The 18,881-nt window shown below is 38.4% G+C and overlaps 2 protein-coding genes across 2 annotated transcripts in view; both read right to left on the bottom strand.

Annotated features, from left to right (window-relative positions):
• LOC576476 (Fanconi anemia group J protein homolog) overlaps nt 1–5,610 on the bottom strand; it is a 46,734-nt gene extending 41,124 nt beyond the window's left edge. The window contains exons 1-5 of the mRNA XM_030992113.1: nt 5,338–5,610; nt 4,457–4,568; nt 2,895–2,942; nt 2,173–2,367; nt 1,609–1,745 (exon numbers count right to left, since the gene is read on the bottom strand). Of these exons, the coding sequence (XP_030847973.1) occupies nt 1,609–1,745; nt 2,173–2,367; nt 2,895–2,942; nt 4,457–4,568; nt 5,338–5,514 (669 nt within the window). The 5' untranslated portion in view covers nt 5,515–5,610. The remainder of the gene's footprint in view (nt 1–1,608; nt 1,746–2,172; nt 2,368–2,894; nt 2,943–4,456; nt 4,569–5,337) is intronic.
• A 9,128-nt stretch (nt 5,611–14,738) lies between these two features.
• On the bottom strand, nt 14,739–17,176 carry LOC591766 (type-1 angiotensin II receptor B-like). Its single transcript, XM_030991172.1, has 2 exons — nt 16,619–17,176; nt 14,739–15,146 (listed from the first exon to the last, which is right to left on the bottom strand). The coding sequence occupies exons 1-2, from the start codon at nt 17,174–17,176 to the stop codon at nt 14,739–14,741; spliced, it is 966 nt and encodes a 321-aa protein (XP_030847032.1).
• Nucleotides 17,177–18,881: the final 1,705 nt, after the last annotated feature.

Consider the following 18,881-nt stretch of genomic DNA (forward strand, 5'->3'; position numbering starts at 1 on the left):
TTGAGCGATGGAGGATACCATACGTGTGCGAAAAATTGGTCGGCAATTTCAATACAATTGAATCTCGATCGATCTTACCGACAATTTTATCTTGCATTGTTGACATGAAGACGAAAATAAACTCTCAAAAACCAAAAAACAACATCTGCCGATAGATCTTGATCTAAGTTCGTGCCAATATGCATTGCAAAAGTAAAAGAAGGGTCCGTTTCATGGAGCTTTTGCGGAGCATCCCTCACGCGGAGCCGTTTTCAATCCATTTTAATGTATATATTGGAGAAAACTGCCAAGCATGTTAACGGCGCGCGATAGCCGAGTGGTCTAAGCGTTGGTTTAAGATACACCTCTTGTTGTACGCAAGAGTTCGAATCCCGTCTTCGACAAAAATGTAAATTATTTTTTATTTTTTATTTTTTAGTCTATTTTTTTTCGGCATATAAAAGTATTAATGACTGCTTTAATATTCGAGAAATAGTTGTTTTCATACGCTCTCGGGAAGGTTACAATTGGGCTATTCCCCTCGGCAAGCCTCGGGGAATAGCACAATTCTAACCTTCCCTTGAGCGTAATAAAACAACTATTTCTCTCAAAGCAGTCATTAATACTATATTATCCCAAGAACATTTTACTTAATGTGCTACATTGATACCTCCTGAGCATATATATATATTTTTTTTAATCCTCAACCACTCCCCTTTGAGTAAAAAAAAATGTTAAAAGAGGATTCAGGGAAAAAAAGATGGCATAACAACATTCCCCACCTTTTGAGTAAGAAAATTGGGAAAAATTGGGAATATTAGGGGAAAATAGGAAGAATATAAATAAATCAGGAAAATCAGGACAATCAGGATAAAATCGGGAAGAAAAAAAAGAAGAAAAAAAGATCGGGGAAAGAAAAAAAATCGGGAAGAAAAAAACAATCGAGAAACCGATTTAAATCGGGTAATTATCAGGCCTGGTACATACAGACGGCTTAAGGGATAGAGGAAATGTGATCTTTTCATGTTTCAAGACATTTCTTGATTCAAGCGACAATCATCATGTTAAACTTAATCAACAGCACTTCTGTTACTAATAATTTCTATAGTACAAAAATAGCAAGATTAAGAATACTTCCATATTTCTTTTTCGGAATCAACACAATGTCCGTTAAAAGATTGATCAAGCCGTATGTTTATAATCAGTTACACTTTACATTATTGTTGTCATATTTTTTCTTATACAGTCAAATTTGCTTTAGTGACCACTTCTCTACAAAGACCACATTTTTTGTTTCCCTTGAAAATGGTTTCTCATTGAAACATGTAAAAAAGGAACCTGTTTACAAAGACCACTTGTTGTGCTTTTCTTGGGCGGTCGCTATAGACAGGTTTCATTATCTTTGTCTTCATTATTTGTTTCTTATGTTATTTATATGTTCAATTTGTACTTTAATACTTAGTCTGTAAATATTTTATATATATATATACATTATTTTTATTGTGCAAGGCCCTCAGGGATAGCAGTTTGTTAACTGAAGAGGCAACCATGCTTAAATAAAACTGTAAATAAATAAATGAATAAATAAATAGATAAATAAATAAACAACTAAATTCACTAGAATCTTACCATTGGACCAACTGACTTTCGAGGACGTTTCTTTCTGGGTAAGTCAAAGTCATCATCATCATCATTCTTGTTATCATCTTTGTTTTTCTCTACATTCTCTTCAGCTACTAGGATGACATCTTCTTCTATTTCTTTTTCTACAAAATGGAAACAAAGTGGTGCAACAACTTTCTCATAAATGACAGCTTTGATTTTCAAAAAAATGATGTATGTGCAAACACAACAGGAACATGTAATCACAGAGAGATATTTCTATTATTATTAGTTGAAGTGTTCTCAAAATACCAATACAAATTATATCTAACATAAGAAAAAACAAAGCCCCCCCCCCCCAAAAAAAAAACAACAACAACAACAACAACAACAACAAACAAACAAATTATGAAAAATAAAAATTACTCCATTATATGTATCCATTTACACTTATATTAGAAAGCAGTAAACATGAACATATTACAATAAAAGTTTGAAATTATTAAAAATCATCTTTCCATCTTTCCCTCAATTACATTTTCAGATCAATGAAGAATCTAAACTGGCAGGGGGGTTGGATAATGATCATACCTTCGGATTTATTGGCAGGAGATATTTTGCAAGGTTTCGCAACATCTTGGGGTGAAGTACTAGAAACAGCAGTGGAAGTTGAAGGCCCAAGGGAAGATGTACTAGGAGCTGTGGTCGATGTTGAAGGCTTGTTGCAGCTGCAGGTGCATGGTTTTTTTATACCGCCATCATCATCATAATCATCATCGATTGGTACTACAAAGGACAAGAGAAAACAAACTTGGTCTGAGGAGAGTGTTAAAGCCCCACTGCACTACTTGTAGCTACTGATTTCTTCAGGAAAATTGAAGTTTCTGCACAAACACAATAACACTTTGTTTCTTTTATCTCTCCTATGATGTCTCTGGACATGCTTATTTACTTCAAACCACAAATCAAAGACAAAAAGAAGACATCCAGTCAGGGTGGTATACATGTAATATCACGTATTCCTTTGGTATTTCAATTAATGTATCGTTTCATGAATCATGTATAAGAAAGTTAGAAACTTCTTACAAGTATCGGCTTGCACAGTGATGTCGATATACAGTAGGCTTGCGGTTACACCATGTGAGAGAGGGGGAGGATTGGGGAGACCTGGAAAGGACTCTCGGTAATCTTTCTTTCACACACTTAAGAAAGAAAGATTCCTGAGAGTCCTTTCCAGGTCTCCCCAATCATCCCACTCTCTAACATGGTGCAACCGCAAGCCTACTGTATAAGTTAGAAACTATCGTACTTACTGAAGTCAGCCTTATTGTAGTCTTCAGCAGCTGCTTTGTGCTGTTTCTCTGGAGAAAAAAAAAGTAATCACACAAAATATATGTTTAATAATTATACAAAATTGTATTTGCTATAGTTTCGACACTAGCTCCAATACAAGAATAAGTAAATAAATTCATATGATACGACGAATCACTATTATGCAATACTGTTCTTTCATGTTATCTTAAATCAACTGAGCACATTAATTTAAGAAGAGATAATGGAACTTTTTTTACGCTGGAAGTGGAATTCATTGGAAGCTTCCCATATGGTAAACAATTGGTTTGCAAGATTACAGAAAACAAAAACAAATATACATATACATAAATTGTAAATAAATAAAAATTGAAATTATACAAAAATAATGATCCACAAATATTGTGGGGAATCTAATAATAATAATAATTAACAACATTTGTATAGCGCTTATCACAAAATATGTCTCTAAGCGCTTAAGAAAAATAGAAAGAGAAGGAATTACAGCCAAATATTAAGTTATACATAATAGATAGTGGACAATCGAGGGGGCTGCATATGCAAATGAAAAAGGCTATTTAACAAAAAAGTAGGTTTTTAACATGGATTTGAATTTGTCTGTTGAATCTGCTTGTTTTATACATTGAGGTAAATTGTTCCAGAGTTGAGGGGATGCTGCATAAAAAGTTCGGGTACCATAAGACTGGGTATTGGTGGCAGGAACTATTAAGAGTGATTTCTTGTTTGAGCGCAGGTTGCGGGAGGGTAAGTATTCTGATATCAGCCTTTGAAGGTAGACTGGAGCTGTTTTTGTCAAACATTGGAAAGTCAGCAAGAGGATCTTAAAATCAATTCGTTCCCGGACTCTTAGCATGTGAAGCTCCTTCAACAGTGGAGTGATGGACTCACGTGAACGACGCTTTGCAATAAGTCTAGCAGCTGAATTTTGTACTCTCTGCAATTTGTTAATTTGTGCATCAGGAAGACCATACAGAAGACTGTTGCAAAAGTCAATACGAGACATGACCAGTGACTGAACAAGTCTCTGGGTGGTCTTTTTAGTAAGAAACTGACGGATGCTACCGATTTTATGCAACGCAAATGAGGCAGATCTGCATACATTGTTCACATGAGTCTTCAGAGATAGATTATTATCAAATGTGACCCCAAGGTTTCTAGCACCTGTAGAACATTCTATGTCAGTACCATCAAGACATACATCATCAATCGGACTACAAGTCCTATGTCTGCTAATAAAGTGTATACACTCCGTCTTATTTTCATTTAATTTCAATCCATTCTGTATGGACCAATTCTTAATGTCTGTAAAACATGCACTGAGTCTTTGTAGAGCAACATCATGGTTATCCTTCTTTAGCACGAGGTAAATTTGAGTGTCGTCTGCATAAGTCATACACGATATGCCATGGTGTTTAATGACATCCTCTAATGGAGACGAGAAAAGTGTAAATGCTAACGGACCGATAACATATCCATCTAAATGGTGCCTGTCTGCATCCCTCAACATAAATTGTCATCAAGCCTTGGAAACTGTTTGGCTCACCTCTTTCTCCTTCCTGCCATGCAAGCGAAGAGCAGAGAAGTGCAAGACTCTTTCCGCTCCCAGTAGGACTCTCTAGAAGACAGTTCTGACGTCGATTGATCCCCTTGATGATCTGCAAGATCATTATCAGTATGCTCAGGTAAGATATATTTCATAATCTTTTAATAACTATTATTTTTATCATTTGACTTTCTTTTCACAATTCCTTGTCAGTTACACCCTCTCTAAAACCTTCTAAATTCATTCATTTTATCACTTTTGAGCTTCAGATCCCTTTTTTATGCAAGCCTCCTTTTCTCTTCTATTTTCTTTTCTACAGTTATTATGGCAATTGCACATGTGTGCAAACATGTTCACTATTTTATATCTGTATACACTATTTCATAACAGATTGAACTCTGTTACAGAGTAATCCAAGACTATTTCATAATACCGGTAATGCATTCAAGGCTTTATGGGTCATGTTTGAGGATGATTGTTTTAACTGAGTGCTGAGAAAGCATGTGTATGCTTGTAAGTATTGTTTTTAAACAGGGAACCCACGGCTTTGAGTCCTCTCCAAGGGACTTGGTAATGAGAATTAATGTCTTACCACAGAACCCGGAACCTCCCGTTTACGAGACCACTGCTCTACGACTGAGCCTTTGTGCCTCTATGTGATTTGCACATGCGCCTTTCAGGGGAAAAAATATTAAAAACATTTCGGGGACTACTTTTCAAGCTTGCTTGCATAAAAATAATACTCTTTAATTTGTTGAAATGCAAATTTTAGGGGCTCTTTTATGACTTTTCGGGGCTTTTGGGGGGGGGGGGTATTTCGGTGGCTAAATCTCCCAAGCCCCTGTGTATTTTTTTTTCCCTGGTGCCTTTTCTTGACTCACCATGGACATCATAGAAAGCTGGGTAGGATAGGCCTTGCATGGGAAGGCAAGCTTCACACCAAGGATGGTGTACGTTTGCTCCATCATCTTGTCTGCTTGTCTGCTTAACTCATTGCATACTGGAACCAGGGGGGGTCCTGTGGAAGGCCTATGGGAATACACAAGTTCAGTAGTCATGGGCTAAGTTATCCTAATCCAACTGCAACTACATCCTGGAGCTGGAGAAAAGATGCGAGTCCATCATTGCTCACTGCATATTTTACGAAAGGCAGTCAAAGAAATTCATAAAGCATTATCATGCAAGAAATATTCTCCTCTTTTCTATCATTCTCCCTCTAGATTAGTACTAATTTATTAATATGGTATCTATCGACAGTTGGGACGCTGGTCCAAGAATAAGGATCGTCTGCATTATCGCAGACGTTTCATATTTTCGATCCACGCATTTGGCAATGCGAAAAACGGATTCCGCGATGATTTTCTTGATGCATTTTACATGAACTTTCACGTTATGAGCGATAAATCCTTGGGAAGACGGACAACCCACAAAAGTAGACGTGGTGAACTGGGATTATTTTCTTACGCGGAATCGGTTTTTTGCATCGCTAGCACGCAGTTCGGGAACCTTAACCTGAAACCCGCAGAGCGCCTATGAAAAATAACGTCAGCGAAGATGCGGACAATCCTTACTTTTTAGGACGCAATTTGTCCACGTTTACAGGGATATCCTTGTTTATGCGGATGATCCTCGTTCTCGTTCCACTGCCCCTACTGATCGAGTATTGTACCACATCGATCCTCCTCCCATTCATGACCACACATAGGAGCATCACTATCCTGGCTGTGTAGTAAAAGCTGTGCTTTTGATTCTCGACATTTCAAACACCACTGTACAAAACTCAACTGATTTCACTCAAAATCAGTACTTTAGTGACAATTGATGACACCTAAATAGCAGTAAAATACATTTATTTCAACTTACTGATGTTAAAAAGAATAATTTAAAAATTCAAATTGTAAGTCTAGTGTCAAACTTTGCTTACAGCTGCATCGACATGATTGTGTACAGTCTATGCGATATTGTGTGGTGTGTGTACTTGTGTATAGACTTCTAGGTCCCTGCCTCACAGCATGTATGCAATGCTAGAGGTCGATACGCTTTAGCATTGACTCTCTTAGACCGAATTTTCCGTCTCTTTCGTTCGTTAGCCTCTTATTGGGGTAGGGTCGGCCGGCTCTCTCTTTAGAGACGGAAACCGTCTATACACATTCCCTTGATAACGCCACGGCCATTTCAGGTCGTAGCGTTTTGCCCCCAAAATCCCCCAAAATGTCATTTTACCTCGTGCATATCCACATGTAAATTAGGCCTAGGCTATAATACATCGGTTCCACTTAACAACTTGACTGAAATAATCAGTTTAATAGTCCCTTTTTAGGAAATTATGGGTCAAAATCGAAATCCATTTTGAAAATCTTTTTCAACATGGATTTCGATTTTGACCCATAAATTCCTAAAAAGGGACTATTAAACTGATTATTTCAGTCAAGTTGGTAAGTGGAACTGATTTATTATAGCCTAGATCTAGGCCTAATTTACAATATAGAGTCTAACATGCACGAGGTAAAATGACATTTTGGGGGATTTTGGGGGCAAAACGCTACGACCTGAAATGGCCGTGGCGTTATCAAGGGAATGTGTATAGACGGTTTCCGTCTCTAAAGAGAGAGCCGACCCTACCCCAATAAGAGGCTAACGAACGAAAGAGACGGAAAATTCGGTCTATGACTCTCTATGCTTTGCTAGAGTGTTCATGACCAACCATGCCCCCCCCCCCTTTCTTCTCCTTTTTTGTTTTCTTTTTCATTTCCATCTTCTTCTACTTTATCTCATTCTCCCTCATTCTTTTACCCTTCCCCTTCTCCCCTGTTAAAACTAAAAGTCCTCTTCCCGCGCCTCCGGCCTCCCCACCCCCGATGGAAAATCGCTGCAACAATCCCAACATAAACGTCAGCGCTACTATACACGAAATTGGGTATGTGGGGGCATTCACACAAAAAATGTCCTTTTGATTCTTATGTAGACTAGTACTTACACGTGAATCCTAAATAATAAATGGCCATCTATTTATTGACGTAATATTAAAATCACATTCACAACATATATGAAGGTATTTTATTTGTAGCATTCACTTACTTGCAACTTGAGGTCAAATTTTTTTTCTGTCAAATGGCGCGCGCTGTGAAATGAAGTCTCTCCCCAACCAGGCAAATAAAAAAAGAAATTATAAGCCATCGACGACGAAAACGTCGAGGCAGATGTCAAATCATCAATATCAGTGCCCCGAATCAGTGCATATGAGTAGGCTTGAAGAAAGTAAACTTTAAGCAAGTAATATAATTCATTGACATCTTGATGGTTGTTTAAACATTTACATAGACACTTGACTTGACATAAACATGGCTGGACTGGTCGACTGGACATCGTCAATTCGTGAATTAGAAGAAAGGAAAGTAACTCACAGAAAACGGACATGAATTTTGAATTGATGTTATACTTTCGTTGGCTGACCACAAAATCAACAAAACCAGGGTGAAAACAGAATAGTGACAAAAATATAATAAATATCATCAGCATAAGAAATAATTTTAAATGGAACTAAATGAAAATGGCATCCCCAGAAGTGCACTCTTTTCACAAAATGAATGAAATTCTTCCCTCCCCCTTTCTTTTTCTCTTTTCTCTCTCTCTCCTATCTGTCTCCTATCTGTCTCTCCCTAGACACAGGGGCGGCCGAGTGACTTCCAAAGTGGGGGGGGGGGGGGGGGGGGGGGGGGGCACCAAGAAAAAAGGGCGCTTTCTTGAAAAAGGGCACCTTCAAAGGGAAATCTCAAAGCGAAAATTTACAATTTTTTAGTTAATATATTTACCCCTACCGTTTTGTGATTACATTATCAGGGATGATTTCAATATTTCTTTCACTTTATACTCTATACAAGATATTGTATAAGTATGCTTCATACTTTGCAGTTGGGTGTGATGGCCTGACAATTTATTTGCAGAGCGAACAAAGCGAGAAAGGAAAATTTTAATATTTGTGAGGTCGCAGTGCGAAAAATTACATCTTATAAAAGGAAAAAGCCCAATCCTGATGGGGTTATAAGCACATTCTCATAACGGAAGACTGAAAGGCCTTTGATAAGTAACATGAGTATATCTTCTATAAATGCGTGCGAGCATTGCGAGCGACTTTGGGGGGAAATTGCTCTAAGTCGCTTGAAATTAGGGGCGCGTTTAATGATGAGAGGAAAAATGGACACTTATCAGAAAAGAAAAGGACCACGTGTCAAAGTACAAAGAGTAATTATCAGAGTTGAAAATGGTGCACTTCTCACACCTTCAAAAAGAGGCACTCACCAGGGTTGAAAAAAAGACAGTCATGAGAATAGGAATGGGCATTTGTCGATGGAAAAGGGGCCCCTATCAGATTTTGATAGGGGCATTAATAAGAGGTGAAAAGGGGCATTTATGAAAAGGGGATAGGTCCTTTATAAGAAAGGAAAAGGGGCATGTATCATTGTTTAAAGGGAAATTATCAGAGGTAAAAAGAGGCACTTATTGCACCTTAAAAGGGAAAATGACCAGAAATGAAAAATGGCGAACTTTTCGAAGGAAAAAGAGCACGTGTTAGACAAAAAGGGGCACTTATCAGAGGTGAAAAGGGGAAGGGGCCCTCTTACAAATTAACGCGTTAATTTTTACCTTTTTTGGAAATGGGCCCCTCTCCCTGGCGCTCGAGGGGGGGTGCGATTTTTTAAATTTCCGAGGGCCAACAAAAAAAAGTGCTCACTACCCCCCCCCCCCCCCCCCCCACTGAACGAATTATCGGCCGGCTATTTCGCCGCTAAATATTTTCTCACAAATTGGGGCCCCTCCCGTGTCGCCGGCTTGATTCGCCCCTGCATTACTCAGCCCCTATACACTTTCTACCGAAATCGTTGAGCACGCATGCCATTTATTTGTAATCTTGGACATTCGGTGAAATTTTTGTTAGATTCTGTGAGAATTTATTTTCTACCATTACCAGAACTCATGCTTATATTCCAATTTTCTAATCTTCAGCAAGCTTCTCATTTTAATGAGATATTGCTACAGATCATGAGTTACCAGTGGCGGATCTACAGGGGTGTAGGGGATTTAACCCCCCGTCCCCCCTTGGGCTGCCAAGTGAAAATGTGATGTGCATACAAAAACGCCTTCATATGTCCAGATCTACACAGTATCCGGATCGTCAGTGGGTCAAACCGGCACCCCCCCCCCCCCTTAGCATTAAAGCTAGAACCTCCCCTTTTTACGTCATGAAACTAAACTATAGTGACCTGCCAGTGTCACAAATAAGGTGTACAAATATGCTCATCTGACCGTAATTAAGTGCATAAAACCCCTGAGCTTTTTGGAGCCCCTGGACCCCGCGCCAATTTACGCTCCGCTCGCTACACTCTACCAGGGAAAGTCTCACCTCCCTGGCTCTACCTAATCGTAAATACCCTCTCTTTGAAAAACGTTCCAGGGGGCCTGTATGTAGCTGGAGAAATAGCGTTGTACTGTAGGCCTATTGATAGCAAACGTTTCAAGGTTGCAATCACAGACACTGAATATATGCATTTTTCTCACCTCGTATAACACATTCTAAATCAATATGTACGAAAATGTGTCGAGGTTTTCACATGCTTCGGTTCTGTTGGAGGCGCGCCATATATTCGACCATTGCATGTAGTGAAATATGCTGCACACTCCTGGATAATTTTTTTGGGGGATAAATAGTTTTAAACAACATACTGAGTAATGCTAAAAATATTACTCATTGCGGATCAGTATCGAAAATAATATCGCTAGTGACAAAATAATATCGCTAGTGACATTTGTTTGTCTCGCAATGTATGGTCAACAAGGGATCTAACAGATCACGACGTTTCGTGGGCCGCAGCTAGACTTCGCTTACAATATAGTTAATCACCTGACGAAGTGTAGCAGCGGCACACGAAACGTCGTGATCTTTTGGATCCCTTGTTGACCATACATTACGAGACAAACGAATGTCACTAGCGATATTATTTTCGAAACATACTGAGTATACGTCGCCGCCATACAGTTCAAATCCAGCTTATTCAATGGGGACATGTTTTATGTAATAGTTGATAAAGTTTAATCAAGGTACATCAGAGCCTATCCGACCATTACTAACATAAATTTAGTCGACAAGATATTCATCAGAAAAGTAATAACAGGTAAATGATAGCTGTAAAAACTCACATCTTCCTGGTAATACATGTTTTTGTCAAATTATCGAAAATGGTTTGGGTGATCGTATCTGCATCCTTGATGTATTGTACAGATGAAAAAAATATAGAAATGGAAACAGGAGTAAAAGATAGAATACATGCGGAAACAGCGAAAGCGAGAGTATGTACACATGTACCCGTTTCACTTTAAAATGAAGAAAAAAAATCCGATTCTAAAGGGGCTAGGAGTATATCCCCTCCTGACCTGGTCAGTTTCAAATTTTGACCATCTAGTACATATTGAAGGAATAACGTTGCATTTATGAAAAACGTCGGCTAGAAACCGGGAGAGTATGTCATTTCACGATGAAATAGCAATTTGAAGATGATAGAGAGTCTTTCTTCTTCGCTTGCTCGCAACATTTAGAAACAGGATGATTTCAGGCAGCCAAGCAAGTGCCCGAAATCCTCTATTTGACAGCGAGGTACCCAAATATATTTTATATCTTTTCTATCGGAATTAATTCGTAACGGAGCACTTTATAAAGACATTAACTTTGAATAGGCCTACAGTGCGAAATGGCGTATCTTGACGAGATGCACCCAGTTGAAAATAAACCATGCTTCTGTGAAGACATAATAGAAACTAAATGCTTGTTTTCACCATCACTTCACATTCCCCTATACTCACCCCCTCACTCTCTCTCTCTCTCTCTCTCTCTCTCCCTCCCACTCTCTCTCTCTCTTTCTCTCTCCCCTCTCACACTCTTCCCCCTTTCACTCTCTCGCTCTCTAGATATAGGTCTCTCTCTCTCTCTCTAACTCTTCTCTCCTTATCTCTCTTTCATGGAGCTCATTATCATTATCGTTTTGACATTATGTGCTTGTTTATGATTTAGTTACCATCATGACCGGTAGCTTCCTGCAGTGCTCCCCCTCCCAGCTCCCATCCCCTCCCCACCCCCACCCCCCACCCCACCCCACTCCCCCCCCCCCCCCCAAAAAAAAAAAAAATTATGGAGACTGTCAAAAGAGACATCTTTACAACTTGTACTTCTATAATATTGCCTGTTTTTAAAGCAGAATTTGATTTATCCATCTCAAATTTACCAGCGAGATGATGGGCTACTCACCCACTTGCCACACTAAGCTGCTACCATCCATGTTGCCGTTCCAGGGACTTAACCATCTACAGCCAAAATACAAAAAAGTTTGGCCTACTCGGGATGATCAAGAAAAACATGATGCTCATAGTTTTGCCGTGGGCTTGTTAGATGAAGCAATTAAATGCACCATAATGCTCGCGTTAACCAAACTATTTATATTGATGTCTCGTAAACTACGACTCCGAGTCCATTTATTGGAGAAGAATCAAAATATCCTAATGACTATTCAGTGCATACCTCTTCAACGATCTATACTCTTGATGGAGGAACATTTTCCAAAATCCAGTACAATGTGGCTTCAATTTATAGAGTGAACGTCCATTCTGATTATTGAAATGCAATAATCCGTAAACAGGTGAGTGCTATAGTTAGTAAATCCATCAAAGCAGAAACATCAATATATTCGATGCAGTCTAAGCCACACTAGGGACATTTATATTTGCACGACGAGAACGTGGACTGCTACGTGTGACTTCAATTTAAGGCAATGTGACGTCCTTTTAAGGCACTGGCAGTGACGTCACATTGCCTTAAAAGGATGTGACACGAGCAGTCCACGTTCTCGTCGTGCAAATCTAAAAGTCCCTATGTACGTCCGGTTGCAGACTTCCAAAAACCAGAGAAGCTGCGGTCACCGACAACCAATTTGCAAATCTTTGTATTGGGTGATCAGTTGCAGATAAGTTGTAGGGCAGTTGACGATTCAAAGAATTTCGTAAACTTATCTGCGACAGCTCATGGAAACATCTGCGATTGATTGGCAATAGGGACTTTTAGATTTGCGAGGACTGAGACGTGTGACGTCCATTCAAGGCAGTGCATTAAAAGGACGTCGATCGTAGCAATCCACGTTTTCTTCGTGCAAATCTAAAAGTCCCTAATAATGATAAACAACTGGACGCAGATCAAAGGCCAATGTAATGATTATTCATTTATGCACCGGCGGTTACAATATGACACGCAGGTGGAAAATTAATATTTATTTCAGAGGGCAAACAAAAAGTGTTCATGAAGCAAGTCCATAATTTTGGCAGTGATTATTCTGAAATGCACAAAGTGGGACGTGTAATTCAAAATCGTGCAAATATAACAATGACAAGGAAAGAGTCTGACCAAAATGTTGAATCTCTAAAAATTTAGTTGAGCCAGAAAGAATGGCAAGACATTTATCATTAATTGGACGTAAATAAACCTTATAAACAATTATTGACAAGCTCACTTTTATTATAATAAATACAAATTTCTTGTTTGGTCTAAATTAATCTAAGAAATAAACCTAAACGACCATGGATTACTCAAGGTATATTAAAATCAATATCGAAATTGTTATATAAGACATCATTACGACACTCCTCAAATGAAAAATAATCAGAAATAAATTATCGTTATAAATTAACTTCTATCATCCATTTATCCCGTAAATAATATTATTCAAATAGTGATAGTAATGGGAATAACAGTTAGTTATTATGGCAAACTATAATCTCAATTCTTGATTATAATAAGAATATGAAAAATATTCATAAAACTGTTGATAATGGGCAAAATATACCCTGGCCAAATTGCAAATGCTTTTAATAATTATTTCATAAATGTTAATTCAGAATTAGCAGATTAACCACTTACAAAAACAACACTATTTAGAATATATACAAAATGATAATGAACAATCTTTATTTTTGGTTCCGAGAACTGTTGATGACATTTTGGAAATTGCACAGTCATGAAAGTGTAGTAAATAAAGTGGATACGATTAAATTAGTTTATATCTGAATGTTTCATTTAAAATATTATTCATTTTTATTGCTTCCCCATTGTGTTGTCTTTTTGATTTATCTCTCACAATTCCTAATTTATTGAAAATAGCAAAAAAGTAATTTCTTTATATAAGAATGATGACCCCTCTCAAATGATAAATTAAAGACCAATTTCTTTGTTACCGAGTATATCTAAAATATCAGACAAAATTGTACATAAAAGATTATATTCATTTTTGCATATTAATAATATATCAATCCTAACCAATATGGATTTAGAAAAGATCACTCAACTGATTAGGCAATTTTGCTATCATGTGATAAAATTACTAATTCATTCGCTAAGAAAAAACACATTGTATAGGAATTTGTATGGACATGTCTAAAGCGTTTGACACTATGGATCATGGATTATTGATGTGTAAATTAAAAGCTTGTGGAATTAGAAGCACCGTTATTTTATGGTTTTAAGACTATTTAAATAATAGAAGACAATTCGTTGATTTTAAATGTAATTCGTCGCTAACTTCAACCATTAAATGTGAGTGCCACGAGGCTACCTTTTGATTTATATTGATGACATTAGGGACTTTTAGATTTGCGTGGACTGATACGTGTGACTTCCATTCAAGGCAGTGCATTAACAGGACGTCGATCGTAGCATAGACCTATTGTCTTCGTGCGAATCTAAAAGTCCCTATTATAAACACAATAACACCCTTAACATACATTTTATTTGCAGACGACAATAATATATTTTATTCACATACACATTTAAATACTCTCATTTAAACTTTGAATAATGAATAAGACTAATTATATATTTGGTTTAGATGTAATAAAACTATCTTTACATATAAGCAAAACAAATTTTACGTGCTTGAGTTGGTGCGTGTGCGCAGGCGCGAACGCAGGATTTTTTCAAGGGGGGGGGGGGGGGGGGTTTAACATTTATAAATCGGGCCGAAAATTTCGCAACGACTCAGCCAGCCGCTGAATAAGCGGGGGGGGGGGGGGGGGGTAAGAGGTCTGTGTACGCGCCTGCGTGTGCGTATGTGTCCTCTAGCTCCCTCCTCTCTCTTTTTCTCTCTCTCTATCTCTCTCTTTTTCTCTCGCCGCCAGACATTGTACTCATTTCTTTATTAATTTCGTTAAATTGTCGGCCTCGTAAGCTGTCGGTCTACTAGGATGACCACTAATTAATCGTTGATCCTGTGTCCCTAACAGTAGAGACCCCAGTAGAGACCCCAGTCCCTGTCCCACTCCCCGACGCCGCAGGGTGAATAGACGCCCTCCCCGGTGGCAGACGGAAAGCCTGAAGAACACCCCTTCGAAACGCCTTGTTCTTAAACACGTAGATGAAGGGATTCACGCAGGAGTTGAAGAGGGCGATGATGACGGTGAAATGGTAGTACTGCGATGTGAAGTCGACACGGGCGCCGAGTGTGAAAGCGAGAAAGAGGAAATGGTTCGGTCCCCAGCATAGGACATAGAAGAGAACGACGACCCAGAGTGTTTTCTGCATGTCGTCAGCTGCTCTAAACTGCCATCGGTCCTTGTTGATTACAGCTTCACCGTCTAGAAATATTGGAAAGTTAATTGGCTTCGTGAGAAATAATGAGAACAAAATATAGATTAACTTATACCCATCACAGTGTCACAATAGTTCCTGCATAATATTATGACTCCTGAGTTCCCGAGCTCGTCACACCGGTGGCTTTTAATTTTGTTTTTATTGTGAGCACTTTGTAGCCCATACCTTTACAATCGAAAGTGCATACCGACAGCATATAGTCGCTGGTGTGAGAGATTTGAGCACTTTATCAATGTTTTTAGGACGTGTTTTTTCAAACTATACACCCGTTTCCAAAGCTCATTGCGTGGTCTTTTGATCAGTTTTCAATGATAAATACAAAAGCGTATGAAACAATATGCAAAAAAACTTTTGGATCCCCGGTCCAAAAGAATTTAGATACGTTCATCTGCAGTCCGTCTTGAAATACAATGTTTATGGATAGTTGTGCGAACTTCTTAAACACTGGTCTAATATAGTAAATACTATATTTGAATTACTTAACAGTTCCTTAAAAAACAGTCATGAAACCGAGTTGTTTTGATACAAGTAGTAAAATACATGATCATAGAAACAGGTCAGTGATAATAATGGAGAGTTTATTTCTTTCTCTTCTTAATTTCAAAATAAAATCGTAAACCGACCTCGTTGTGGTTGTCCGCTGTTAAATGATTTTGCCTGATTTCGGAGCGAGATGATGGCACGGGTCTGGAGCACGAGGGTAATGACGATGGGTAGAGCATACATCATGACGAAAAGAAACACTCCAAAAATCTGTAGTTCGGCGAAAGGGAGTACAGTGATAAGGTAAGTTCGCTTGCCTGGCAACCTTCATGGAGGGTAGCATAGTCGAAGGAAAAACAGGGACATGCGCCAGGGGTCTACATGAACGTTATTTTTTTTAAATTAAGACCCTTCGGAATTATGAACATTGTTTCATTTTCAAAATTGTGAACCGTATTTCATTTTCGGAATTGTTAAACCCTATTTCACTTTCGGAAATACGAATCATTGGACCAACGAACATTATGAATTACGAAACCTCAAAATATAAACGAACCTTGGAATTATGAATTTTCGGAAAATGACATGTAAACTAATCAATTCATACCGAGACTCTTTTCAGTACTTTTTCTTCTAATATTTCTTCAAAGGTGAGATAATGCACTAAAAGAAAATATATAAATGATTCAACCCCTACCTAAATCTAAACGGAGAAATCTAACTCACCTCTTATTCTTTTGTGTCATGATGTTCTTTCAAATTTAAATCAATAAGGAACTCCTTAATATCAAATTTTAACTTTTATAAAGATCGAAGGACGTAACCCGTCTCACACCAAGCATGTTGCTATATTAGTCCCTTGACGTTATTTTTGTCATTATTCTAGTCAAATGTCCTTTTAGATCTAGAATCCTTCATAGGAGTGACCCCCCCCCCCCCAATCCTTCCGAACCCTTCATAAACCACCTCAAAATAATATCTAGTGGCTAACTACTTACCATTTGATCGACTCGATTCGAGAAAGGGATGAAGATACAGAAACCATTGGATGGCTTATAAGAGAACATGTGATAGAAACACAGGAGAATGGCGAAAACCCAGCAGGAGACAACCACGATGATGGCAAGTCTGGGTGTGAAGTAAAGCTTATACCGGATGGGATGGACCACTGCAAAATAACGCTCTGCAGTGACAGCGACGAGACTACAGGCCGAAGCGACGATCGAGGCCCACAGCACGGCCTTCGAGATAAAAAGCCGACAGTAGAGCTGCCCCGCCAAACCGGAAGGCGCAGGTGGAAAATTCATGAACAGGTGAAACGGAATGACGAGGAGGGACGTCGCGAGGTCATTGACGGCGAGATTGATGATGAAATGGCTGGTACGAGTACGGAGCGCGGGGACGCGGAGGAGAACGAAGCAGACGAGAGCGTTGCCGGTGATTCCACAGAAAGCGATCAGACCGTAGATCGTGCGGACAAAGGCGCTATTTTCGATTCTACCAGCCGTCCATCCCACATCGAAATCTTCTATGATAGAATAGTTGGTAAATGGCATGTTTGTTGATCCGGAGAAGGAATCCATATCTCAAGCAACTATGACGCTTGCAGAGAGTTAACAATTTTAGTCTTTGAGGCAAATTAGGTCGTGTTGATTAAAACATCAACGCTAATGATAAGGCTTTTGAAATTTAATATCTGACTTCCCCCCGACAAAGATTTTTGCGTCGGGCGGGATGGACGACAGGTTATCAAACTCTTTAGAAAGGGTATGAAGAAAATGAAGAAAATGCACAAAATATGAGAAGATTGAGAACGAAACAGTTACAATTTGCCTATACCATAGGCCCTACGACCCATCTATAGAAGCGTTTAAAATTGACCGTCTGTTTCGAATGATGTTTGACGCGAAGTTCTATTTAGATACATGTATTCTAAAGACTTTTGAGAAGTTGATGCTTTGGTTGCTTTGTTGCTGCTATCTATACGGGTGATCCTGAAAAAGATGGCGATTACCAACTCGACAAAAAAGAATATCACAAGCATCGACGCTATCCCTCTTTTTATTGATGCTAGTCGTACACCCCTCGAATCATGTCTTCAATTCTCGAATGATTGTGAACAAGAAAAGCCTCTCTTCAGCTTGAAGAATCAGCTTGAAGTATGCCGGCTATCTTACAATCTCTCACCTCACAAAGAGAGAAAAGAGGGTGTGGTTTGCAAAAGCACAATACTTCCTTTTCCCCGAGCTGATCCTCCCCCGGAATAAATCGTTCATTAGAAAGGTTGAAGATTTATACGGCCATTCTGGCAAATCTCCCCTCGCCTCAACTGCAATGTTTAAAAAAAGTAAAAACCTAAGTGAACATTGGAATGCATAATGATGCATCACGGTAATATGGATTATAGCCAGATGCTTGAATTATTATCTTTATCTGCAACGAAATGGAAGTGTTTGAATAATAGATATAGAAAAATCCATTGTAACTATAGCAACGTAGATGTTTAAATGGACTGTTAAGAATAATTTCGATATCCTAACCATTATTGATCCCACCTATCCTTTTTTGTGACGTTAGAGACTAGACTAAATGGGCAATTCTTAAAGGGAAGGTTAAAGTTCTATTAAAGATAAAAAAAAGAATAATGAGTTTATAACTTTTTAATTTTTTTATTTTCGTCTCAGTTTAGAAGAATATATCAGATAATCATCTGTAAAGGATTGTCCTTCAAAATATGACCCCATATTTGAAAAACGATAAGAAATAGCTGAAAGGGTTTGGACCAACCTTTTCATCTCTGAAAAATGCCCCTATTACAATCTGAAAAGTGTCTCTTCTCGTTCGACAGATGCCAGTTTTCCATTCTCACAAGTGCCCTTTTCCCCTTTTCCAGATGCAAGAAAATGACTCATTTTCACCTCTGATGATTGCTGATCTTAATTTAATATGTGCATCTTTTCTTTTCAAATAATCTTCTTTTTTTTTCCTCTGATAATGTCCCCCTTTTCCTTTCTCCATTAAATGTGCCCCCAATTTAAAGCAATTTAAAACCCCTTTTATTTACTTTTCCTAAAAGATCGCTCGCTACGCTCGCTCGCATTTTAAGGTGATAGGATAATGTTACTACAAAATGTCTTTTTAGCCTTCCATGATTAGATTGCGCTTAAATATCATTAGGATTTGTTTTTTATCCTCTTTAAACCCAAACTGTAAAGTATGATGCTTTAGCGGTATCTTGGACCCGATAATGGAATCCCAATT

The sequence above is a fragment of the Strongylocentrotus purpuratus genome, unplaced genomic scaffold, assembly GCF_000002235.5.
Source record: "Strongylocentrotus purpuratus isolate Spur 01 unplaced genomic scaffold, Spur_5.0 spur5_scaffold_2, whole genome shotgun sequence".
NCBI classification, from domain to species: Eukaryota; Metazoa; Echinodermata; class Echinoidea; order Camarodonta; family Strongylocentrotidae; genus Strongylocentrotus; species Strongylocentrotus purpuratus.